This window comes from Barbus barbus, assembly GCF_936440315.1.
Source record: "Barbus barbus genome assembly, chromosome: 15".
Lineage (NCBI taxonomy): Eukaryota > Metazoa > Chordata > Actinopteri > Cypriniformes > Cyprinidae > Barbus > Barbus barbus.
In genome coordinates, this window is record NC_136743.1 from 11,068,754 (window position 1) to 11,094,224 (window position 25,471).

General features: G+C 36.7%; 3 protein-coding genes across 4 annotated transcripts; 1 reads left to right on the forward strand and 2 right to left on the reverse strand.

Annotated features, from left to right (window-relative positions):
- Nucleotides 1-2,388: 2,388 nt before the first annotated feature.
- On the reverse strand, nucleotides 2,389-5,204 carry LOC306881239 (pentraxin-related protein PTX3-like; the record flags this gene model as incomplete). Its single annotated transcript, XM_079435235.1, has 3 exons — nucleotides 2,389-3,005; nucleotides 3,817-4,374; nucleotides 5,072-5,204. The coding sequence occupies 3 exons, from the start codon at nucleotides 5,202-5,204 to the stop codon at nucleotides 2,389-2,391; spliced, it is 1,308 nt and encodes a 435-aa protein (XP_079291361.1).
- A 6,986-nt stretch (nucleotides 5,205-12,190) lies between these two features.
- LOC306881771 (cyclin-L1-like) lies at nucleotides 12,191-19,027 on the forward strand. Of its 2 annotated transcripts, none has more exons than XM_079436044.1 (11): nucleotides 12,191-12,514; nucleotides 12,828-12,902; nucleotides 12,979-13,088; nucleotides 13,424-13,541; nucleotides 13,637-13,701; nucleotides 14,701-14,800; nucleotides 14,885-14,989; nucleotides 15,466-15,607; nucleotides 15,722-15,821; nucleotides 18,090-18,188; nucleotides 18,303-19,027. In XM_079436044.1, the coding sequence occupies exons 1-11, from the start codon at nucleotides 12,275-12,277 to the stop codon at nucleotides 18,634-18,636; spliced, it is 1,488 nt and encodes a 495-aa protein (XP_079292170.1). In that variant the 5' UTR covers nucleotides 12,191-12,274; the 3' UTR covers nucleotides 18,637-19,027. The 2 variants fall into 2 exon arrangements, with proteins under 2 accessions (XP_079292170.1, XP_079292171.1); XM_079436045.1 differs by having other exon boundaries at nucleotides 12,197-12,514; nucleotides 18,093-18,188.
- A 771-nt stretch (nucleotides 19,028-19,798) lies between these two features.
- On the reverse strand, nucleotides 19,799-25,432 carry LOC306881474 (kelch-like protein 6). The gene is made up of 7 exons (XM_079435592.1): nucleotides 25,027-25,432; nucleotides 24,720-24,885; nucleotides 23,365-23,814; nucleotides 22,294-22,531; nucleotides 21,962-22,164; nucleotides 20,792-21,005; nucleotides 19,799-20,689 (listed from the first exon to the last, which is right to left on the reverse strand). The coding sequence occupies exons 1-7, from the start codon at nucleotides 25,296-25,298 to the stop codon at nucleotides 20,388-20,390; spliced, it is 1,845 nt and encodes a 614-aa protein (XP_079291718.1). The 5' UTR covers nucleotides 25,299-25,432; the 3' UTR covers nucleotides 19,799-20,387.
- Nucleotides 25,433-25,471: the final 39 nt, after the last annotated feature.

A 25,471-nucleotide genomic window follows, 5' to 3' on the forward strand; every position in this document is an offset into this window, starting at 1 on the left:
GATGTGATGAATCCACTGCCTAAGACCTCTTAATGAACAGTGTTCGCTCCTATAAGCTGGTAAGCAAGCCAAAGGGAAGAAAGAAGAATGTGAAGTAGGCATCTGACCCCTTGTTCTTGGGTGAACGGCAGGCAAAGAAGGATCCCGAAGATTTCCTTTGTCACCTTGCTACCTTTGTCTCAACATTTTAAACATTTCACAGTAGGTTGCAATATTCTAGCATGTATGTTTTGTCATATGTCTTTTCAAAGTTTTTAATCACAACACTTTCAACACTTCTTTCACCAAAACAATCCTGCTGTGACCTGTTTTGATAGACTTTCGTATAAAAAAAAAAATTGCAAAGAAATAAATGTTGAGTAGATCATAGAAGTTTCCAAGACTTTTTAAATGTGTTTTAATGTGTCCTTCACAGAACAAATTTAATTAATTAAAAATAAAAAAAACTGTTAGTTTTAATAAAAGTTAGAGGGGCATAAAAGTGTAGAAAAGACACCCCAAAACTACATTAATGGCTTTTCAATGACAGCATAGAATGCCAATCATGATTTTCTTCCTAAAGTATGTTTTGCTACAAATTCAAATATATTGTAACCTCTTTGTTTTTGAGCTGATGGATTTCCAAATAATTCTGTAAATTCTTATTATACAGCTCTTTAAATGTAATTACTTGAACAATGTTGTTTACGATATATGTCATACTCAAAAAAATAAAAAATGTCATGTTACAAAACTATAGCAATATTTTTATTATACAATTATTATTGTAATAAAGAAATAAAAAGTGACATACATCACCTTTTACAGTCATTGATATTGATGTGTTAGGCCTTCATAATAAATAATATTGTTAAATATAGCCTATTTTTAGGTTGACAGGACAAAGTTAGGTCATTTAACATGGGAGGGCTATTCTGACTATATGTCTCACAAACCACTGGAAAATACTGCTCATTGTAACAATCATTACATGCACACATGTGGGTGTCATTTCAGAGTTACTGTCACTGTGGTTAAAGCACACGCCTTGTTTGGGTTCATTTTATATTATTTGTGGTCAGACTGGACCAACTGGAAATAGTCATACTAGCAACACCTATGCAGCAATACGCCAGACAAACATTGTAAATTACCAAATTATAGAAGAGGGAAAATCAGTTTTGAATCATTGGTGACCAATGTAAACAGTCATGTCCAGCATGGTGATGTAAATAAATCCAGACTTGCCCCACCTTAAGTCATTAAAATGTTAATTTGGAACAACAGAGAAATATTTATTCGATTTGTAGTCCATTAATTACCTTCACTGAGCCACACCGCTTGAATTTATTAGCTTTTTACTCATTTAACTAATTTATTTACACGGTAATGCAATTCTCTACTAAAAGCCAAAATTAAAAAAGAATACACAATATTAAACCATTTTAATTGGCTTTGAGTGTTTTAAGGTTAAAGAGATAATCATCCAATAATGAAATTTGTGTCATAATTTACTCATCTTCATTTCATTCCATTTTAGTTCTTATGTGGCACACAAAAGAAGATATTTTGAACAATGTTTCAGATGTTTTTAACTCTACAATAAAATTCCATTGTACCCCACTGGATGCCCACACGGGGGGGTGGGGGGGGGGTAATCATACCAAAACCATATGACATTAGGGTGAGTAAATGATGACAGAAATATCTTTTTTGTGTGTGTAGATTATCCCTTTAAAGGAATAGTTCACCCCAAAATTAAACACTATCAGGCCGTTCAAGATGTTTTTGACTTTCTTTCTTCAAACGATTTTTAGCTGAAAGTGTGGTCCTTGGTGATTCATAAAATATAGGTCAATGAGTACTGTCCCTTTAAGAGTAAAAAAAAGTGGTTACAGAAAAACTAAATTAATTCTTCAAATTCTGTCTTCTAATGATATATTGAAGTCTTATAAAGTCAAACGATTGCTCTGAACCTGAATAGATAAATAATAATGCTGTAAATAATGTTCAGTTTCTGAACATTCAATTCAGTTTCACACAGACCAATTGTTTCACTTCATAAGACCTCAATATATCATCAGGAGCCATGGCATTCATTTTGTGTTTTTGTATCTTCTTTTTTTCTCTCAAAGTACGGTACTCTTGACTTGCATTTAATGAACCACCAGGGATCATGGGTTCAACCAAAAATCTTCTTTACTGTTCTACTGAAGAAAGACAGCCCCCTACACCTTGGGTGGCCTGAGGTGAGTAAACACAGTAGATTTTATGTTTTGGGAGAACTACTCCTTTAAGCAGTGCTTTTTATTTGGAATGAAAAAGAAGGTAAGTACAAAATCATTAATGATATACAATGTAATATTACTTAATGTACAAGATTGTATTGTGATGTATATTGGTGCAGTCTCAGTTGATATATTGAGCGCCACCATGTGGAATGATCTCTGAAACACCCCATCCAATCACATTCCCACGGCTATCACAAGAGCCATCTTGATTGGCGTACTCCTTAATCCTCCCTGCATCCAGCACGTGGTCCCACATGTTCACCCCTGTCATTTTTCCAGTGAACGCAACCGATGAGTCCAGATCTCTGTAGATACCCGAGCGGCTGCGCTCTTGTCCGAGCAGAATGAACCCATTACCCGGCAATACGTGCCCTTCGGCTACTCCAGGCACTCTGGCAATGTTCTCTCCATTCACCCACAAAGCGGCCAGCCCCTGTTCTGAGCTCCAAGCTGCACAGAAGTGTCCCCACTGCCCATCTGTTACTACGCTGTGAGCTTCCACTAGATGGGTCTCACCGCCCACCGTGAGGAGCAACGATTGTCTTGCCAAAAGAAGCTGGAGCTCTTGAGGGTTTTTCTTGGTTCCGTAAGAGAAAAGCACTGTTTTATTCAGAGACTGAGTCACTTTGGCCCACAGACAGATGGTGAATGACTGTAGGGACATGGACATGGAGGGTGTTACCTCTGCAAAGATGTGCTTGGAGCGCATTGGGAATAATAAAGCCATTTCACAGCCTTAAAAAAAAGAGTGAGCAAGAAATTAAAGACTCATTGTGCTAAATCATTTTGAAAATACTGACAAAGTGCAGTGTTTGCAAAATATGTATTTATCACTTCTCAAGGCCACGGCTATTTTTTATTCAAAATTCAAAGTTTATAATCATTGTTTTTGAAAGAAGTCTCCTATGCTCACCAAGGCTGCATTTAGTTAATCAAAAATACAGTAAAAAAATTACATTTAAAAATTATTGTTTTCTATTTTAATATATTTTAAAATATAATTTATTAATTTGATGGCAAAGATGAATTTTCAGCAGCCATTATTTAAGACTTCAGTTGTGCTCAGTTATTTAGTAAAGGTTACTATTATAGCAATGTTGAAAACAGTTTTTGCTACTTAATATTTTAGTGGAAGCCTTTTTTCAAGATTCTTTGAAAATAGAAAATAGAAATGCAAATGAAACAGAAATCCTTTGTTATATAAATGTCTTCACTGTCACTTTTGGTCACTTCTGTTTATTAACTTAAACTATATTGTAATTTATTTCTCAATATTACTGTTTTTAACTGTCATTTTGATTAATTAAATTTAGCCTTGTTGAGGATAAGATAAATAGACAGTATTTGTCTGCCCTGTCAGTTCCGTATGCCCTAAACCAAACTGCCCTTTGCAAATTAATAAAGTGTATTAAATTTAATTAAATTAAATTAAATTAAATTAAATTAAATTAAATTAAATTAAATTAAATTAAATTAAATTAAATTAAATTAAATTAAATAAAAAAAACAGTGAAATCATAGACTTAGTCTTCCTTGAAGCATCTACCTGAAGGCAGAAATCGGTGTGCCGTTGCTCGTTGGAAAAGGGCCAGCTGGGCATGTACCCTTTGGAGATCCGCAACGGTGACCATTAGCGCTCTCTCCAGCTTCCCACCATCTGCATTGCTTGCTTCTTGTTCCTTTGGATAAGTGGAGAAAGACTTCATGGCCACTTGCCCCAGACCTGCTCCCAGCATTGAGCTGCTCTCCAGTTTGGTGAGACGGGTGGCCTGGTTCCTGCTGAACTGAATGAGCTGCTGCAGCGTCTCGTTGTTTTGGACTTGATACGTATCTGCAGCCTCTCTGAGCTGCTCCATGGCCTGGTTCAGATTGCGGTTCATCTGTTCACTTATACATTTACAGGTGTTTTCTGAGGCCTGGACACACGCTTTGTTGTTGTTAAGCTTATGGAGCTCCTTCCGTACTGAGTCTATCTCCGCCTTAACCATGTCTTCATTCTGCTGCAAGAGCATGTAATGCTTCATTTGAGAGTCCTCCAGCATGATGAAAAGTTTGTCCCAGCGTGAGAGGTCTTGAGGCGGACAGGGAATTTGTGTAGCTCCTGCTGTGAACAAAGAGTATGGTTTTTACTGCTCTGTATTGGTGCAACATAACCAATTTTTAAAAGGCAATACCATCATATAGTAATACAAAACAAAATGTACTTGTAATGAATAACATTATTGTGGTCTGTTGTCATCCTTTGTTCTTCCCAGGGCTGCCGCTAAAGGTTTTGTAGTGGCCACAAGGATTACTAACTGCCGCTTCCTAAACTCTCAGAGACAAATTTCCTGAAAATGAATAACCTTTATAATGCTCATAAGCATCCTCTGGTTAATATGTTCAAGCTCCAGGCTTGGCTTTGCGGGAGAGTGTCAGTGGAAAGGTATGTGAATGTCAAATGTCATGAAACCTGCCAACACTTTTGTATTTTTGAAAGCCATGGGTCATGATTCATGACATGCTTTCATAGCACTGTGCATTAAACATACAGATATTTAAATATATTTGGGTTGTTGACATCAAATATTTTTTTAGAAAGTTGCCATATGCAGTTAGCACCTAATATATGTTTCATTTTATGACTTTAAACCTGAAAAAAAAAAAAACAATTCATCTACCCATTTATTCAATAGTTCTGTTTTAAAGCAATTTGTCATGCAGTCGTAATTATTTTAAAAATTCAAATGAAAAGCAAAATGTCAGTACAGCTACATGTATAAATAAAACTGAAGAGACATCTGGAACTGAAAAATACTTACTTTGCAGACGTTCACCATTGGAAATTTCATTATAGTAGGAATCAGAGTAATCCTCTCCATATTCATAACCAAATACATTCCCACTCAAAAAGCAGGGCAGGCAGAGGGCCAGCACGGCCCCGGGCACATACATTCTAACGTTAATGCTGGTGTGTATGTTAGTCTGCCCCTGCATGTAATCAGATTATTTTGAAGTAAATCAGATGTTCCACAGCCACTAAGATGCCTTGTGGTTGTTCCTGTGTTGTTACACAGCCGCCGTCCCTCATGTGCCTGGAAGCCCACTGAGCGTACATGAGGCTGAGCAAGCTCTTTTAAATACAGCACTCAGAGCAGGGCTGTCACAGTGTGGATAATACTTTGTTGGAGGTGGGCAGCATATGTGATGTACTCAAATGTCACAGCCTCTACCGCTGGTTGGGCAAGAAATTGTCACGGGGGTGTGGAAAGGAAAAGTAGGAGAGGGGTTGGGACTCCCCAAAGGAGAATTCTGCCTCAGGTCAAGGTGGAAGCATAGAGAGATGGGCAAAAAGATGTTTGATCTTATGGGAGTACTATAATGTCTTCAGAGGGAGCTTTCCTTTGCATGTTGTCCAGGAGTTAACCTCTCCATTTATATCTTTTTTATCGCTGTTCAGCACTTGAATATGTCAGTTCCTTTTTAACGTCTAGTTTTTAAAAGGATAGATCACCCAAAAATGAAAATGCTGTCATTGATTACTCCTCATCGTGTAGTTCCAAGCCTGAACACAAAATAGGATATTTTGAAGAATGTTTCAACGCTCCATACACTGAATGTCAGTGAGGTCCATGAGATATTTTTGTGTTCCACAGAAAAAAATAAAGTCGTATAGGTTTGGTATGACATGAGGTTAGGTAAATCATGACAAAATATTTATTTTGGGTCAATCCATTTAATAATCTGAGGTTTCAGCTCTCTGAATATTAACAGGTCACATATTAACTGTGCGTGCATTGGAGCATAAATTCTGATTAAAGTTTAACTCATTCACCATATTGTAGAGAGGGCAAAGAGAACTTGGGAATTGAATTACGCAACACTGTATTGAATTAATTGTGTCAAGAACTATTTTAATAAATTACCAGCAGATCTTTATAGAGGCTCAAGATAAACAATGAGTGATTGAATATGTCATGGCTATTTAGACCCTTAGGCCAAACTCTTAACAACACAAACAAGTTAATAAATACAATACAAAACAATGAAGTAATATCGTCTGGTTTCCAGCTTTCATATTATTGAAGGAAACATTTGTGACCTCACTACGTTTTGAAAGAACAGACTGAAAACTGAAAAAGTCACCCTTCATGCAATATTGTGTCTTGAACACCTGAAAGGTCTTTTTCCAGCAGAAATATTTTTGTCAGCATAAATCAGACCAGAGCGGATTTTTAATGAATGCTCCACCCACTGCTTATAAGCGGAGAGAAACTTTTAGAAGCACAACCAAATAATTTATTGAGGTGAGGACACACATCTGTGAAATACTCCTTGTCTGAGGCGTGGCTTCAGTTTCCAATATACTGGCTGTTATGAGAGGGACAGAAATAGCATTGTTTAACTGTAGACTGGTTTAGTGTGTGTCTGCTTTTGTACTGTGCACATGTGTGAGTGTTTAATCAGTATCGCCTTTTACAGTCTTAGACTGTAATATAAGTAACGTAAGTACTTTGTTACAGCAATAGAGTTTCTTTGGCACCCAAATTTCAAAATATACTGCTTTTATACATTTTATAATCCTGAAAGTAGTTTGAGATTATATGTATAATTTCTGCAGTTTTGTTATAGTGGCTTTGAACATATCCCAGAGAGTGGTGTGAAAAACTGTTGGCCCCCTTCCTGATTTTTTTACATGTTTGTCACTTTAATGTTTCAGATCAAACAAATGTAACTATTAATCAAATATAACACAAGTAAACACAACATGCAGTTTTTGAATGAAGTTTTTTATTATGAAGGGAAAACAAAATCCAAACCCACATGGCCCTGTGTGAAAAAGTGCTTGCCCCCTTAATAAAAAAAACACTTCATTTAAAAACTGCATGTTGTGTTTACTTGTGTTATCTTTGATTAATATTTAAATTTGTTTGATGATCTGAAACATTAAAGTGTGACAAACATGCAATAAAATTAAAAATCAGGAAGGGTTTTTTTTTTTTCAAAACGGTTTGTTTATTTATTTATTAAGACTGGCAATTAATTATTTTGGCATTATTTGCTTGATATGTGCATATTTCTCCCCTGATTCAGATGAGACTCCAGCTTTTTCACTGGTGAAAGCAATAGGCCTGTTATCAACATAGAATTAAAATTTTAACTAAAGCTACGGTTTGAAGTTATGATTAGCTTTACATTTGTAAGAGTCAAAAATGCCTAAATGATAAACACGCAGCTCTTCACGAGAATCTTATTCTGACGGCACCCATTCATTGCAGAGGATCCATCGGTGAGCAACTGACGTAATTACTAAATTTCTCTAAATATGTTCTGATGCAGAAACAAGCTCATCTGCATCTTGGATGTCCTGAGGGTAAGTAAATTAAAATTTTTGGGTGAACTATAACTTTAAACTTGAGGTTAAAAATCAGAAGGCATTCAAAACAACTCAGTAACAGTTATTTGTTTTCCATTTTAAAATGATATACTTTTATATAGTATAATTACATCATTACATTATATATATTATACTGTATAACATATATACTTATATAATTATAACTATTTGAACATTGTCTAATTTTACAATTTTAAATAATTTGTTGAGAATTAGATAAAAACATTTGCTTTTCATTTAGCCTATATATTATATAACACACACACACACACACACACACAATGCCATTAGCTGTTGTACTTGGCCCACAATTCCCAAAAAGTAGCAAATAAAAAATAGTATTGAATGGTATTTCTTCACTAATAATTCAAAATTTTAAGTAAACTGTGCACATATATATGATTTTACTAAATATCTGCTCATTAAAATGGGCAGATCTTTCTACACCAAGTCAGTCAGAAAACAGTATTAAAAAAATTCCAAAAGACAGAAATTCTGAGAAGCATTCATTAATCTGAGCGTTTATGAAATCTCTCCTCCAGTGATTTAACATTACTGGCAGAGAGTTTCATTCCATTCTCCTTTTCACTATTTGTTTGTGGGGATTTACAGACATGCCACATTCTATGTGTCACAAAGAAACTGAAAAAAGTGATCACATATGTGATTTTGTTCTGCACTTATAGTTCAGCATTCAGTTCACAAAAACAGAGCACTCTCAGTCAGAACAAAATTGAGAACATGTGGAGATGGAAATATTTACACTTCTGGGCCTTCTGGGGGGTGAGGTGGAAATTAGACCCAGCATGAACCAGGCAACACCAGATCTGGCCTGTTTCTATAAATGGGTTTCGGATTGTGAGGTATACAGGAACTGAACTTTCTGCAGGTGTCCTGTGACGCTGTTTCTCAATAAAGCAATGCAGCTGGTTTGCGGGCCAGGTCAATACCCGTACAACAAGGCACCTGTAGTGCCTATATACCAGAGGGGATATAATATATTTACACTTGAATAAAAAAACTCACCTTTGCTTCCCTCCACTGACACACATTCAGGAATGGAAAATGACCTCAGGCCTGAACAGCAGAGAGGTGAGAATTTGATAATGTTTCATACAACAGCAGTTTGTATGTTCACCATCGGTTTCCAGGTCTCTGCTGTATGTCACAGCCACAGGCTTTGGGAAATCATTAGCATGTTAAGAAAATATAGCTGACTTCGCTTTCTAAAAGGAACACAGTTAGTCTCACTGGCATACAAGCAGCCAATCAAATTTGCTTGGGGTAATAGCGGATGGAGACGTCTAGAAACAAAAAAATCTTCAGGTGAAAGGAACATGTTCACCATGAAGTCAGACAGAGAAACATGCTGATTTACGTCACCCGGCTGTCCATGCCGAGCTCGCTACAGGCAACAATTTTTTTTTTCCAATCTCGGGGGGCTACTTCAAACCTGTCTCATAAAACGCTGTATTGTTCAGTTTTAACTGTGCGGTACTGCAGATGACATTTCCTTCCTGTGGACTTTAGGGTTTTAGATATTCGATTCACTCAAGAATGTCTTGTTCATAATGATGGTACCTCCCAGGTCTATGAAGCTCCTGCACTGTGAAATAAAGCACTTGTAGGATATTCAGTGCATCATTTTTGCTTTTAAACATCAGATTTTCACCCCTAGCAAAGATGCAGTGTGTGCTTGACCTGTGGGGTGAAACATTACAGCTCTCTAACCAGATCCCAGTAGTGCCATTGAAGGAACCAGCAGATCTGGAGTACATTATGAATCCCCCATAACTGACAGAAGGGATGAATGATTACCTGATTAAAATGTCTTAGTGAGTGATTTATGCAAGAAGAAGCTGCAAGATGTTCCTCTGGGACATTCGGTTTATTCAGTGTTACTCAGATGCCAGTAATACATTGTATGTTTGAGAGAATATGACACTTTGCACTTGCATGACTGACACGCAATGTAATTTAAATGGCTGTCCAACTGAGCTAATTGTCAGTATTTTGAAGTTAAAGCCACAACATAGTAACAAACATATTGTGTAACAAACTGCATTCTGAAGCCAAGGGGATGGGTCTCTCTCTCTTGAGTATACAACTGAAAAAGCAGCTTGTGTGCAAGGTGTTATTTGCATGCCTTATTGACATGCTGGCATGCACAGAAACTTCGCTGGTGCAAACCTCATGCAAGTCTCCCAACAGTGAAACATTTGAAAATAATGCATATAATTGTGGTGATATACTTCACATAACATATCATATAATGCTGGCAACTTTATTTATTTTTATTTTATTTTATTTGCAATGCCATATTTGTTCAAAGGCATTAAATAACATTTTAATGCATACGCATAAGAAACAGGCTATTTTAAGTAAGTTTCACAGAATATAATGGAACTGCTACTGCAGCAGGATATTTTGTCTACATTCGGTCTTGTTTACTCTTTCTCTCAGTAGCTTGGGACATGCATTTCTAAAAAACAACCACAGGCAAAGGGGGGGGGGGGGGGGGGGGGGATTGGACTGTGAAAACACATAGATAAAAAAATAAAAATAAAAAAAGATTTACTGTTTGCTGGCAGTGACATCTAAATGTTTTCACTTGGCCTGAGAAAACAGCATTTACACAACTTCTCCATAAAAATGATTCCGCCCCTGGTAAATTTCTCTGAACTATTATGAACAGTGCAGTAATAAGAGATCAGATTGGATTTGGATCTTTTACAAAACATTTGTTTATTGAAATCAGTGGTGTTTTGGGGAAAATCAAATGTGACACTAATGAATGTCTTGTGCACTTTAATTCTTTTGGACACATCTCATAAGGATACCGGTTGAGAGATGAGAGGGGCAAGTGGGTGTATGCAATGAGGTCAAAATGAGTATCAGTGACAGCTGGCATCTCTCCTACTTCCTGTTTGGTGCACAGCAATGACCAAGGCTATCATTTACCCTCTCAGCAAATATAGCCAATCTGAACAGTGCTGATGAAGACATTAAAGAGGAAAAGTTAATCACAGTTTGGTGTTCACAAACAGTAGCCTACCAGATTATTCTGTATCCATATTTTTAAATCAAACAGTATATTCAATTGAAAATGAATATGTGGAAAAGCCAATGGCAAATAAAATATTGTTCTTTATTGCACTGTTGAAAAAAATTGCTATTATATAAGTCCAGAAATCAGATTTTTTTCCCCCCCTCCTGGGTATGTAACTAATAGTGTTGTTGATATGAAGAGGGAAGCACAAGATTTATATGTCTTGTTGACCAGATGTCTAGGCATATCACATCCCCTCTGTAAGCTGTCTCATCAGTTTCAGTGATGAGCCCCTCACTGTGGTGTAGGTCTCAAACATGATGATGTGATTACTTTGGTACTTGGCAACAGCACATCCCTGTGGAGACCTGGTGCACAGTACAGCATAGCAAGAAATCTGACCTTGTTCTTTTTTCTATCTATCTATCTATCTATCTATCTATCTATCTATCTATCTATCTATCTATCTATCTATCTGTCTATCTGTCTATCTGTCTGTCTGTCTGTCTGTCTGTCTATCTATCTATCTATCTATCTATCTATCTATCTATCATCTATCTATCATGTCGTTCTATACACAGACATTTACTAAGATATCTAAATTAGGACATATGATCTATATCTATCTATCTATCTATCTATCTGTCCGTCCGTCCGTCCGTCCGTCCGTCCGTCCGTCCGTCCGTCCGTCCGTCCGTCCGTCCGTCCGTCCATCCATCCATCCATCCATCCATCCATCCATCCATCCATCCATCCATCTATCTATCTATCTATCTATCTATCTATCTATCTATCATCTATCCGTCTGTCTATCTATCTATCTATCTATCTATCTATCTATCTATCTGTCTGTCTGTCTGTCTGTCTGTCTATCTATCTATCTATCATCTATCTATCTATCTATCTATCTATCTATCTATCTATCTATCTATCATCTATCCGTCTATCTATCTATCTATCTATCTATCTATCTATCTATCTATCTATCTATCTATCTATCATCTATCCATCTATCTATCTATCTATCTATCTATCTATCTATCATCTATCTGTCCGTCCGTCCGTCCGTCCGTCCGTCTGTCTGTCCGTCCGTCCGTCCGTCCGTCCGTCTATCTATCTATCTATCTATCTATCTATCTATCTATCTATCTATCTATCTATCTATCTATCTATCATCTATCTGTCCGTCCGTCTGTCTGTCCGTCCGTCCGTCTATCTATCTATCTGTCTGTCTGTCTGTCTATCTATCTATCTAGTCGTTCTATACACAAACATTTACTAAGCTATCTAAATAAGGACATGTGGTAGACTTTTATTGTTTTTATACATTAAAAAATGGAATAACTATAAAAAATTGTACTATAGAACAGCACCATAGACATAACAAATGCTGTATTTATTATGTGGATGAACAGCAGGACCCACACAGCGCATGAACACAATATCGCGGTATTTCACCATTCCAACGGAACCATTGACGTCACGTCCGTTGTTGTATTGCGTCAATTACGAAACGTTGCCATTTCCGCCTGGCAGACGAAAGGTTTACGTTTTGTGATACCGATTTACTCCATCACGATGTCTCTGGGTGTTTTATCTCCTCATATAAACACTCCACAAAAGAACCAAGGCATACTTATCGGCGATAAAGTGTACTCGGAGGTGTTTCTGGCCATCGATAGCTCGATAATACCCGAGGAGAGTCTCTCTACGACCCCGTCCATGCTGGATGGCCTCGACCGTAAGACTGAGACAGACCTGCGGATTCTGGGCTGCGAACTCATCCAGTCCGCCGGGATTCTTCTGCGTCTGCCACAGGTTACTGTCTAAATATGATAATGTATATGTGAATTAGTCCGTTAGTTTAATTCCTAATGATCTTAAGGTATAAGACGATGCGCTTAGCACGGCTAGCTAGCCGAAACCGGGGCTAGCTAGCCGAAACCGGCACATTGAAGCCGGCGGCCTTTTGTCTTTCTTCAGCTGATGCAAGCCGTGTAAAGTATTCTGGAATGTTGTTAAACAGATTTTTTATTGTTCTACTTTTAGCTGTCTAACAAGTAACGTTAGGTGTTGCTTTCTTGTAAGTCAAGTGACATAAACGTTGTTTATTGTTTGGTATTTTGAATAGGTGGCGATGGCAACTGGACAAGTCCTTTTTCAACGATTCTTTTACTCGAAGTCCTTCATCAAGCACAGTTTTGAGGTAAATCAGACATACAAAAATAAAAAAAAATGACCCCAGATTATGAAAATAATTAATGATTGTCTCTTTAAATCAGATTGTTGCCATGACCTGCGTCAACTTGGCATCAAAGATTGAGGAATCGCCGAGAAGAGTGAGGGATGTGATCAACGTTTTCCATCACTTGAAACAAGGAAAGGACAAAAAGTAAGACGATTATGGGTTTTTATAATTAATGTGTTAAACATTTAGCTTGAAATCCAGGAAATTTAGTAGATGATACCTGTAGAATATCATATCCATCAGTTACTTACTGTGCTTAGCTGAAACTTTGGATTGCACATGTAATGATAATTTGTGAAAATTTGGTTAATTTTTAAATTAGCCTTATTTTTTAAATTTTAAACCTGTTAGTATCATCTGTGAAGAGAAAATGAAATAAAGCAGAGGACATAGACACCATAGAAATGTGGTTTTTCTAATAATATATCTTGTCCAACATGTATTTACATAAGCTGTTTTTGCCTTTTGTGTTGAACCAGGAGTACCCCTCTTGTCCTTGATCAAAACTACATTAACACCAAGAACCAAGTGATCAAAGCGGAGCGCCGTGTCCTTAAGGAACTGGGCTTCTGTGTTCATGTCAAACATCCACACAAGGTAAGTTTTCATTTCTAAAATTCTGCTGCTATCCAGAATATATTTTGCTGCTGTGATCAATTGTGTATGAAAATCCTGCTTTTCAACTCTTTCAGATTATAGTCATGTACCTACAAGTTCTTGAATGTGAGAAGAATCAGATGCTGGTTCAAACGGCATGGTAAGTGTGTTTATGTTTTTGGATCTCATGAAAATGTCCCTTAAATTATGACTTGGAATTTTTTCCCCTTATAGAGGAGACATTGCCTCAGGTTTATGGTTGGACTCATGCCGTGTTTCCACTAGTAATATTTGCTGATAAGACCTTGAACTTGTGTGAAAGAGCTTGGTACTTAAGTATCAACAGGACCTAGTGGAAACACTGCATTATAAAGCATGAATTGCATTTGTAGCTTGGTATACCTAAAGGTAAGATAGGTTCACATCATTCTGGCATCACACGTTTTTTGTAATAAAAAGTGTTCTGTAGGTCACGTGTTTGTTGATTTCTTGCACATCATTTAGGTTAAGGCTTATGGAGAGCTCTGTTTAACTTTGTCCTTTCTCTACTCTTTGATTAAAGGGTAGCCCATGGTGGTAAGTGTCACAGAAAACACCCGAACTTCTCAGGCACAAGACCCAGGAACCCCTCCCACCTCATTGGCTGGCCTTTTCGAGACTGCCAGCCAATCCAGTGAGAGCTCTCAGCGGAGGTTCTCTGAATGGAAGGCCTTGGCTTTGCTGGGGGGTCCAGGATTTGCTTTTTTTCCCCTCTTCCACAGAGCTTGAGTGCTAGTAATTAGCTGTGCACTTTTTACTCTCTAAAGCCAAAAGATTTTTTTAGCGGTGAAAACGGTATGTTACTTGTTTCATATGAATCGTGTTCATGTGAATTTTGTTACAGTAAGTTGTCCCTGATAATCCACCATGAAGGGATTCTTGCCTCTCCTCACAACTTTTTGATATGGGGTTTGAACAATTCCAATTTCGCAAAAAAACATGCACTTTTGTTGTGCTTCAGTTAGTTATTTGTTCAAATTTGTTACGATTATACTATTGCTGCCATCATGGCTACATTTAAAAAGTGAGGGAAAGGACATGAAGTTAAGAGTCTCCAGAAGCCATATGAGAGAGAGAGCGAGCATGGCAGGTGTTGTATAGGTGTTTCTTGATGTTGCAGGAATTATATGAACGATGCCCTCAGAACCAATGTGTTTGTGCGGTTTGAACCTGAGACCATTGCGTGTGCGTGTATTTACCTCGCTGCTCGAGTACTACAGGTACATCTTCAGATTTATCTGCCTATCTTTATCTATTTCATTCTTTTTTTTTTTATTTCATTAGGTATTTTTGTATTTCTTCAGATTCCTCTTCCTTCCAAGCCGTACTGGTATCTTGTTTTCGGTGCTACTAAGGAAGACATCAAAGAAATATGTATCAGCACGATGAAGCTTTATTCTAGAGAAAAGGTAGAGTTTGTTTATTTGTGATGCAATCTATAAAAAACCCACCACATGTTGAAATTAGACCTTTTATAGGTTTTGATATCTCACAAAAGCTGGGTTCCAGCTATTTCCAAAACTGTTTTTATTTGCTGATCACCATGATTTTCAGGAACAGAATTTTGAGAAAACTGGTTTAAAGGGAGGCAATGAAAATAAAAGCACAACAGTCAAGTATCACAAGTAAAAGCCACTTTACTGTGGTAAAAGACTTATTTTAGGCACTGTACATGTTGTAAAAAATACAAAATGCCCCCAAGGAACACACAACACTTCCACACATCTGAAAATTAAGTGTACACGTACGTACAAACGTCCCAGCGCAACATCTGATGGGTTTTCCTAGATCGCATCAAATTTGCTTTGCACATTACTTTGACAGTCTCTATTTCTACTAATTGTTGTTACTACATTCTGTTGTTAATACTCCATCCATCTCTCAGCCTAACAGTGAACAGCTTGAAAAACAGGTGGATAAGAGGAAGGTGGCCCTGGAGGAGGCAAGACTAAAAGCCAAAGGACAGAATCCCAGTGGCACGCCAGCTCTCGTTGCCATTGGTGGATTTTCTCCAGCATCAAAACCCTGTAAGTATTTTATTTATTTATTTATTTATTTTTTCCTCTGTTTGCTTTTTACTAAACAAGCTTTTTGCAAGTACTTTCCAGTTCACAGGCAGCTAAAATGTTTTCCTTTTCCAGCTTCTCCACGAGAAGTGAAGGGGGAAGAAAAATCGCCAAACTCTAAACAAGTGAAGGAGTCTGAGAACAGACAGTTGTTTCCAAAAAGCCCCTTAAATGGGTAAGTATTAAAATACAGCACCTAAACCAATTTGAATTTTATTTTAGTTTTTTGTGCCGGGCAGTGTGACTGTATTAGTGTCATCAAAAGTACTCACTGTGATACCAGTCGGTTCTTAAATTTTAAAAACGTCCATTTCCCACTAATATTTCAGCGCTGTTGAGCGGATTCTTAAACGGCGCAGATTGGTTACTGCATGATGATTGAAATCGCACAAATGGCCTTAAGCAATTAACTAAATAAATTGCGAAAAGATTGTTTTCTAAAACATCATTGACGGAATGGTCCTGAGAGTGCTGTATGAGCTCGCGCCATACATACATCATACATCCACGATCTCAGTTTACAATACACAACCAAAAACGTATGTCATGTGACCATTCATGCAGGTACAACCATAGATATGTTTGGGTAGATGCCCTAGAGCTTGGAGCGGTCGAATGGGGAATCTACCCATACATATCTATGGGTACAACAATGCGCATGATGTTATTGTTTACATTGTAGTCAAGGATACACCGAGCGAATGTGGCCATCATTTTCAAAAGTCTCTGTTTTGGTCCGTTTACAATGAAACGCAACCCTGGAGTTTTCAAACTAAAACGGGGTCTGCAGCGTTTTCAAAAGTTTCTGTTTTCGAGCTCGAAAAAGCCGGAGTAGTGTAAACGACAGGCGTAACCATAGCAAAAGAGGCGTTTTAAAACAAAAGTACACTAATGTAAACGGGGCCTTAGTTTGCATTTGGGAACGCAACATTCGTCATTAGAAACATTTATAAATCTGTTGTTTTTGACAGAAGTTTGTGTCGCATAATCCTTCAGAAATAGTTCTGATATGCAGATTTGCTGCTGAAGAAACATTTCTCATTCTCAGGGTTAAAAACCGTTAAAAGTTTTGCCGCTTAATATTTTTGTGAAAACGATGCAGAGAGAAGAAATTAATTTTTTTTTCATGCATGAAAGTGCTAAAAAGTGAGTAAAGCCATATGATTTCTATTTAATAAATGCATTAACAAATTTAATTAATATATTTGATAAATGCTGTTCATTAAACTTTCTATTTATCAAAAAATCCAAAACAATTAGGTGTATCACCATTTCCACACAAAATATGAAGTAGCAAAATTGTTTTCAACATTGATAATAATCAGAAATGTTTCTTGAGTCAAATAAATTATGATTTCTAAAAGATCATGCGACACTGAAAACTGGAGTAAGGATGAAGAAAATTCTGCTTTGCATCACAGGAATAACGTTACATTTTATTATATATTAAAATTGAAAACTTTTTTTTTTACATTTGCAATATTTCACAATATTGCTGTGTTTTTATTTTATTTATGTTGATCAAATAAATTCAGCCTTGATAATCGGAAGCTATTTTTCAAAATCATTAATAATTGTAATGTTTTCAAACTTTTGGTAGGTACTTATACAAGTATAATAATAACAAATCTATTAATACTTTATTATAATATATTATGATTATTAAATGCTGCTTTTTATTTTTTACAGGACAATAGTATGTATTTTTATAATATAAGATATATCTTTTAATGTGCTATAATAGATATTTTTAATAAGTGCTGGGGCATGGCTTGTGGGTGTGGTCAGATTTTCCTGCTTTTTTGTCTCTAGCTGATCACATGCCTAGGGACTTTTGACAACACGATTGTATATACTGTGTGAAATGTGGGTATACCAAACAACAGATTGGCCTTTTGATAAGAGATGGTTATCAATTATGCTGGTATACCATAATGTTGTTTTTTTTTTTTTTTTTTTTTGAAATTATTCCTGTTTTTTAACTGATGTATTAATTATGTTTTTGTACTGATGCCAAATTCCATCATTCACGAATAATTTCACCATTTTATGGTAAAAAAATAAAATGAGGTCCCTTTTCACTTTTGAATGCAAGGTTGCTTATTGCTACAACTTTCTGGTAAATTTCAAACAGAAATGACTATATTGTGAAATTATTTTATCCCGATGTGATTTTGGTCATAATACACAACATTTTTTATTAGTAGTTCGTTCAAATAATTTAGATACGTTTTAAAATGTATGTTTCTTTGACTTTAGCAATGTTTTTTTTACATTTTAAATTAGCTTTAATTTAGTACTTCAGCTTAATACTTATATTAAATCACATTAATTTTAATTGACCTAAACTATAATTTTTTTTTTGGCTAATGGCAACACTGCTGCCCATCCCTGTTTTGTTGTACTGTACTATATTGTTGTTTGTTTTATCTTTCTTGAATAGCAGCATGAAAAAGGAGGACAGCAAAGTGTTTCAGAATGGCAAGAACCACAGCCGGTCTTGCTCACGATCTTGCTCGCCATCTCGTTCTCCACACAGACAGTAAGTTACAACATACACTTTCACTTCAAGTGATATTTCATACCTGTACACCAGGTTGATGTTTAAAATAGATGTCTTTTTTTTCTGCTGCTGACATGGTTCTCTTATCCTTAGTCGGAGGAGCCACTCAGGAACGTACAGCTCTCAGAGCAGCCACAGCCCGTCGCCACGGCAACACAAAGGTCGCAAAGCTTCACCAGTCACGCAGCTCAGGACGGAGCGACACAGACAGAGCGAGTCTAGTCGGCACAGCAACAAAAGGAGGCGATCACGGAGCCGATCTTGCAGCAATTCCCGTGAACGACCACGTGACCGTGACTATGTGAAACACAAGCACGATCGCGATCACCACTGGGACCATCGCGAACGAGACCGTGACAGATCACATGATCAGGGACGAAGCAAACACCAGAGCAGGTCACATTCTGGACACAGACACAGGAGATGAGACGTGTGGCACTGCTGAATGAAACCGAGGGAACTACGATGGCATTGGACAACAGGACTAAATTGTAGATTGGAAAAATGCTTACTTCAATACAGTGTTTCCCCAGAAGTAACCTTAAGAAGTGGATCTTCTCTCAATGTTATTGTTCTTGCATCTGACCGGCTCATATAGAGTTCAGTTAGTTAGGCAAGGTAGTGGTGCCTTTTATGTATTTGACAATTGTGTTTTATGTTAAACTTGAAAGTGAACAACAGACTGCTAAAAAATCTGCCTATATCAGGGATCACATTTGCACAGGAAAGAGCAGACGAGACCTGTGCGTGTTAAATATTTTCCAAATGTACAGCTGTGTTTGTGCACTGTACAAATAAACTTATTTTTATGATGACTTTTTATTCGCGTCTCTTCACAAAAAATAAAAATTATGCTATATTCAAATTCTGAGCTCATTTGTTTTACTTCATATGGTATGTGTATCAAAGAATTAGTTCACCCAAAAATTAAAATTGTCATCAAATCATGTCGTTCCAAACCCGTAAGACCTTCGTTCGGAGCACAAATTAAGATCATTTTGATGAAATCCGAGTCGTACTCGTGAATGGTGGCGGACTGACCTGGAAAAGAAGAAATCGTTGAATAAAGTTGTCATTTTTGTTTTCTCTGCACAGTTTTTCTTTTTTGGTAGCTTCATAACGTCACGGTTGAACCAGTGATGTCACATGGACTGTTTTACCGATGTCGTTACTACGTTTCTGTGTCTTGACTGGTAGTTCTCTTGCTGTCTAATGGATTTCATCAAAAATATCTTCGTTTGTGTTCTGAAGATGAACAAAGGATTTACGGGTTTGGAACGACATGAGGGTGAGTAATGATAGAATTGTCATGTTTGGGTGTACTATCCCTTTAGTTACTTCAAATTAACCACAAAACTGTGTTTTCAGTGGCTGATAGACGCTGGTTAAACAATGACATTTTATATCTTGACCACATTAGCAGTATAAAGGGCAACTTAGGTTAGGTAAAGTGAACTAGCATTTTTTTTTCTAGTTTGTTAATTTTGTGAATAATACTAGTGTTATTTAGTAATTCGTGTTCATTCATAATTAACATTAAAGTAATGATTTAATGGAAGTAGCGAGATTGATCCTTGTGAAACATTATTGTAGGGTGGGAACATTTATTCATCGTTCTATTCATCGGTTGCTGATTGGATAGGGGCAGATCTGAATATGAGCTTGCAATTAAAAAATTTGAGGGGTTTAAGCAGGCTAAATGATTCAAATGTGTAATTTTTACCTTAAGATTGAGTTCCATTTTATTCAAAAATTACTTTAAATTAAACATAAACATAAATGAATTGTTCACAATAAAATCAATAATGTACATAAAAAAAGAGAAAATAGTGAATTTTGATTTCAACCTAGATTGAAAAAAGTTTTGTGTTCACGATACCAGTTGTGTCAAAATTAACGAATGAAATGTTATTGTGAAGTGCTACAGAATAAATATTAATGTTTCCATGTATAAAAGTTGTACTGTAAATGTAAATGTAACTTTTAAAGTGCAAGCATGTGTTTGCATTGTCAAAATTAACACACTGGTTACACTTTGGTACAGTTGTGTACCAACAGCATAGTTAAATGTAAAAAGAGAACACTCAGTATCAGAGAGTGTAACAGAGGACACTGTTATACTGCTTAAACTTGATCATATGGGCCTGAAACAAGTTATACATAAGGGAAAAAGATGTGTCATCCGGTGGCTGTTCCAGGCGTTATCCTGCGTATATGTGTGTAGGACTTCCTGAGAGTAACACTGCCATGGTGAGATACTCCACGTGGAAGCACACACTCCTCAGTCAACTTTTTTGTCTCCGGGTTCCAGCATAGAACGGTAGCAATCACTTCGTTCTTGTCATCACGGCCACCAGTAATGAAGAGCTTGTTATTGCAGGCAGCAATGCCACAGCTGGCCCTCTCACAACCCAGCTGGATTATTAGCGTCCAGGAGTCTTCTAGAGGACTGTAGGAATACAAGGCCTTCATCGCACCACCTTTGTTTTAGAGGAAATTTCACATTTAATCATCAAAGCAAGGTGCAAAGTAGTTTGTTTTATTTAAGCAAAAAAAAAATAAAAAATGTAAAAGGCACAAACCAACAACAAAAATATCATCCTTAAAGGTCACTGCGTTTGTGCATTTGGCCTCAGTTGGCATCGGGCATTTTAAACTCCATTTGTTTGATAGGGAATCAAAGCATTGCATGTTGTTTGTGGCTAGCTTGCCATTGGGGCCTCCACCTATCACAAAGATGTATTTGTCATAGCTGGCAGCAGAGAAGGAGCTTACGCTCAGCATGAGCGGTGCTGTCTGGAAGGTGGATAAAAATATTAAATTGTGAATTGGAATGAAAATATAGGATACGATTTACCACCATACTGTAAATGCACTGACAAGTTATAAAAGGTGATGATTTCTTAGATATTAACCTATCTATCTACATACAAATTTGGAATAATTCACATTTTTTAAGTTTTTGAAAGAAGTCTTATGCTCAACAAAGCTGCATTTATTTGATACAAATCAGGAAAAACAGCAATATTGTGAAATATTTTTATAATGTAAAATATTTTTTTTTTTATCAATATATTTTAAAATAGAATTTGTTCAACAATTTTCAGCAGCCATTACTCCAATCTTTGTCGTCACATGATCCATCAAAAATCATTCATGCTGATTTGGTGCTCAATTTTTAATAACGGTTCTCATTATTATTAATGTCGAAATCTTTTGTAACATTATAAATGTCTTTACTGTCATCTTTGACCTATTTAATGCATCTTTGCTGAATAAATTTATTCGTTCCTTTTTTTTTTCTCACCCCAAACTTTTAAATGGTAAGTTGTGTAATCACATTTTACACAAGAATATTAAGCAGCAAAAGCAGCATGTTGTTAACATTATCAATAATTATAAAATTTCTTGAGCATATCAGCATATTAAAATTATTTTTTGAAGGATCAAGTGACATCGAAGACTGGAGTAATGGCTGCTAAAAATTCAGCTTTACCATCACAGGAATAAATTACATTTTTAAATATGTTCCATAAATCTATTTCAATACATATTTGAATTACACACATTTTTCATACACTGAATATATTCTGTACTTCATAGGCTTTTTTAGCAAATAAACACTGTTTCAATTAGATATTTGTTAACTGAAAGTAACATTCTCTCTCACTTATTATTTATTTATTTTTACTGTTGGGACTGCAAAGGGCCCAAAGTTGCCATACCAGATACCGGATATTTCCAGGGCTCACCTCTGTCCAGCAGTTGTGAAATGGATCGTAGGCTTCAACACTGTTCAATCTCTGGGTTCCATCAAAGCCACCCAAAACATACACTCTTCCTCCAACAACTGCCATCTTGTGTCTCCAGCGGCCTGTGTTGAGATACTCTATCTGGATCCATTTGTTTAGTGATGCATTATACTTCCACACATCATGCAATGTTTCCTTGCCACCTGTTTTAAATGTAAAATAATGAGTTTTACACATTTCTTTGATCTTGCGCATCAGCGCCCATGCGACTAAACAAACAAGATAGTTGCTGTCACTTTATCGCTATCTCAGTGTGATGTACTGATGCTCACCTGATATGTAGACTTCATTTCTGAAAGTGACACACGCAAACTCCACCCACTTCTTATTTTCATTCTCAGATTCCATGTCTGTGTTCGGTAGCTTTGCGACCTCTAAGCGACTCCTGCGTAGTGGGTCCAGACAGGTCACCTCAGATACAAACTTCTCATCCTTTGTGCATCCTCCAATGATCATAAACACCTCAGACTGGAACTCCCGCACTCTAGGTTTGGTGCGCTCTGAGATCACCTATAAACAAGTTCACACAAAAATGACAATTTTGTCATCATTTACCCACCCTCATGTTGTTCCAAATATAAAAAAAAGTAATTGTTCTGTTGAACACAAAAGAAAATATTTTGAAGAACATTGGTAACCAAACAGTTGACGGTAGCCACTGACTTCCACAAAATGGAAAAAAAATACTGCAGAAGTCAGTGGCTACCGTCAACAGTTTGGTTACCAACATTCAAAGTCAGAATTCTTTGTTAAACTCCCAAAATTCAGATTTGCGAGAAATTAACTCTGAATTGTGAGATATAAGCTACGATTGTGAGAAAAGTCGGAATGACCTTTAATTAATTTTTTATCCCATAGTTTAATCACTGAAGTGTTTTTATAATTTTTTTAAACACATTTTTGTAATATTTTTTACACATTGTTATCATATCATCCTTCCAAAATATATTACATTTAAAGTTTACTTCAACTGCTATCTAGCTGAACAGTTTTTGGTTAATAAATGGATTATTATACCTTGTAAATAAATATCATAGTTGAACTGCATGATTTGTGCCCTGTTATTATTATTATTAACAATATAATTATTATATAGATTTTTTTTATATTTATACAAGGTTCCCTGTAAAATTTACAGCATTAGCTAACAGACAGTTTCTTTCATATGTATGCAAAGTGGACATTATGAATTAATACACTTCCTCCAAATAGAAAGCTTGCCATGTCATTATGACGCACAGTCATAGATCTAAAGCTTGGATTTCACTTCCTGTATTTGAGTGTCTTGTGACCACTTCAACATGGTATCAAGCATTCAGAAAGGTCACCTTTGTAAAACTGACCTCTTTGCCGGAGAGGTGATAAACCCGGGCCTCCTGCAGCAGTGGGAACACCTCGGCACACTGGCGGATCAGAGGGTCTCCTTCCACCCTTTCTACAAAGTACCACGGGTCCAACAAGGGCAGCCTCACATGTGTGAGGACATGGGGCAGCTGAGCTATTCTTTCATCCTGTCGGGCCCTCAGCCAACGCATAACCACATCAAACACCTGCTCCTCTTCTGTTACCCCTAAGTCATCATGCTGCAGCAGACTGACCAACACATCTGCAGGAAGCTCAAGGATCTCATCATGGTCCATCACTTGAGAGAAGTTTTGGATTATGTAGGTGTAGACTTGGGCTTTCAAAGACTCCAGCGAGTGCACATCAGCTAGATGCAGGATTCCCACACAGTTTTCCGGGTGAAGGGCTTCTGCCAAGTAACTTGCACAGGCGTCCACTATACGTGGAAACTGCAAACATCGATTAGATAACAGAGCATTAAATTACTGCTTTGCATTTAGACATCTAGGGACTGTTTAAAAATAAACAAATACTTTTATGCAGCAAAAAAATGCATTAAAAGTGACCAAATGTTTTTGAGCACCAAATCAGCATAATAAAATAGTTTCTGAAGGATCATGTGACACGGAAGACTGGAGAAATGAATGCTGAAAATTCTACTTAGCATCTAAGGAATAAATTATATTTGAAATATATTAAAGTCATTTTAAATTGTAATGATATTTTACAATATTACTGTATTTTTATTAAATAAATCAGCCTTGTTGAGCATAAAAGACATCCTATTGAAAACTATTAATAAAAAATCTTTCCGACCCCAAACTTTTTCAAAGTAGTGTTTTTATACAGTGGTATAAGGTGTTATATATATATGCTTTAATGATCTGAAATAGCCTGATAACAGATTTGGCCTTCGCTAAAATGTCATTATTATGATTATACTTAAAAGTTTATGATTTTATATAAAAGCTACAACAACTATATTTAGCAACACATGACCCCCACCTAGCTACAGTACCTTAACCCAGATGTGACTACTAAACCTGACTGTAGTGGAAAACATCCCCTCTGTATATAATGTACAGTTTCACTTCCCTGTTATGTTTGGTACTTTTGATGTTTTCACTTCTAACAAAAAGAAACAATAGATAGCAAAATACCACAGATAAGGCACTGGGGAAGTAAAAAGTGAAATATCTGTCATGTACCCAGCAAAAACATACTTCTGAACAATAAACTGTCATACTAGACAGAGACCTTTTACATGTAGGCTATTATATCATACTAGAAGTGCTGCAGGCAAAAATTAAAAAATATTGTCCATAAAGTTTGATATAAAGCTGATAGTACAAACCTGAAATAGACTTGCTGCCTCAAGCATTCTCTGAACATTGTCCTTGGTTATGATGACTTTGCTGGTGTAAGTGTATTCTAACAGGAATCCCATTGTGTCAGCATCAATGCCTTTAATATTTACGGTTTCTTCATGTTTTTCTCTCAAGTCATTACAAAACATTGCTCTGTAAAATATATATTCATAAAAATTCATATTCAATATCTAAAGTACAATCACTGCTCTCCATTTCTTTTTGTAATAAAAAGAAATGCTACATGAAACAAGCAAACTCATTTCTTCAGATCTGAATGTGCCACTGGCTAACCTGAAATAATGACTGGCTGCAGCAAGGACCACTCGATGGCACTGGAAGCTCTGACCCTGTACGTGGAGGCTGACGTCGGTTAAGCTGTCCTCCAGACGGAGACTGTGCAGTCCATCCTGCAAATAACCAGCAAACACAGAGTCTTCAAACACAACCTGCCCATCTTGTCGGTTCTCCTGCATCGAGCTCTCCAGCATGCTCAGACCGCCTGCTGAAGCTTCACTCTTGACAGATGGAGGGCACTCAGAGTTATTCTCTAAAGTGTCAGCCATGATCTGGAGTCCCAAAAAGTTAGATTTCTACTCTGAATCAAGTTAACACCATGTGATGTCTAGATATCGGTGAAACACTAGAGCTGAAAGCTGAAATGTTCTTTCCTAACACTCAAGCTTCCTGTTTTCATAACGGACTACAAAGAGGAAGTGCTGAGGCCTCTCAGAATTGG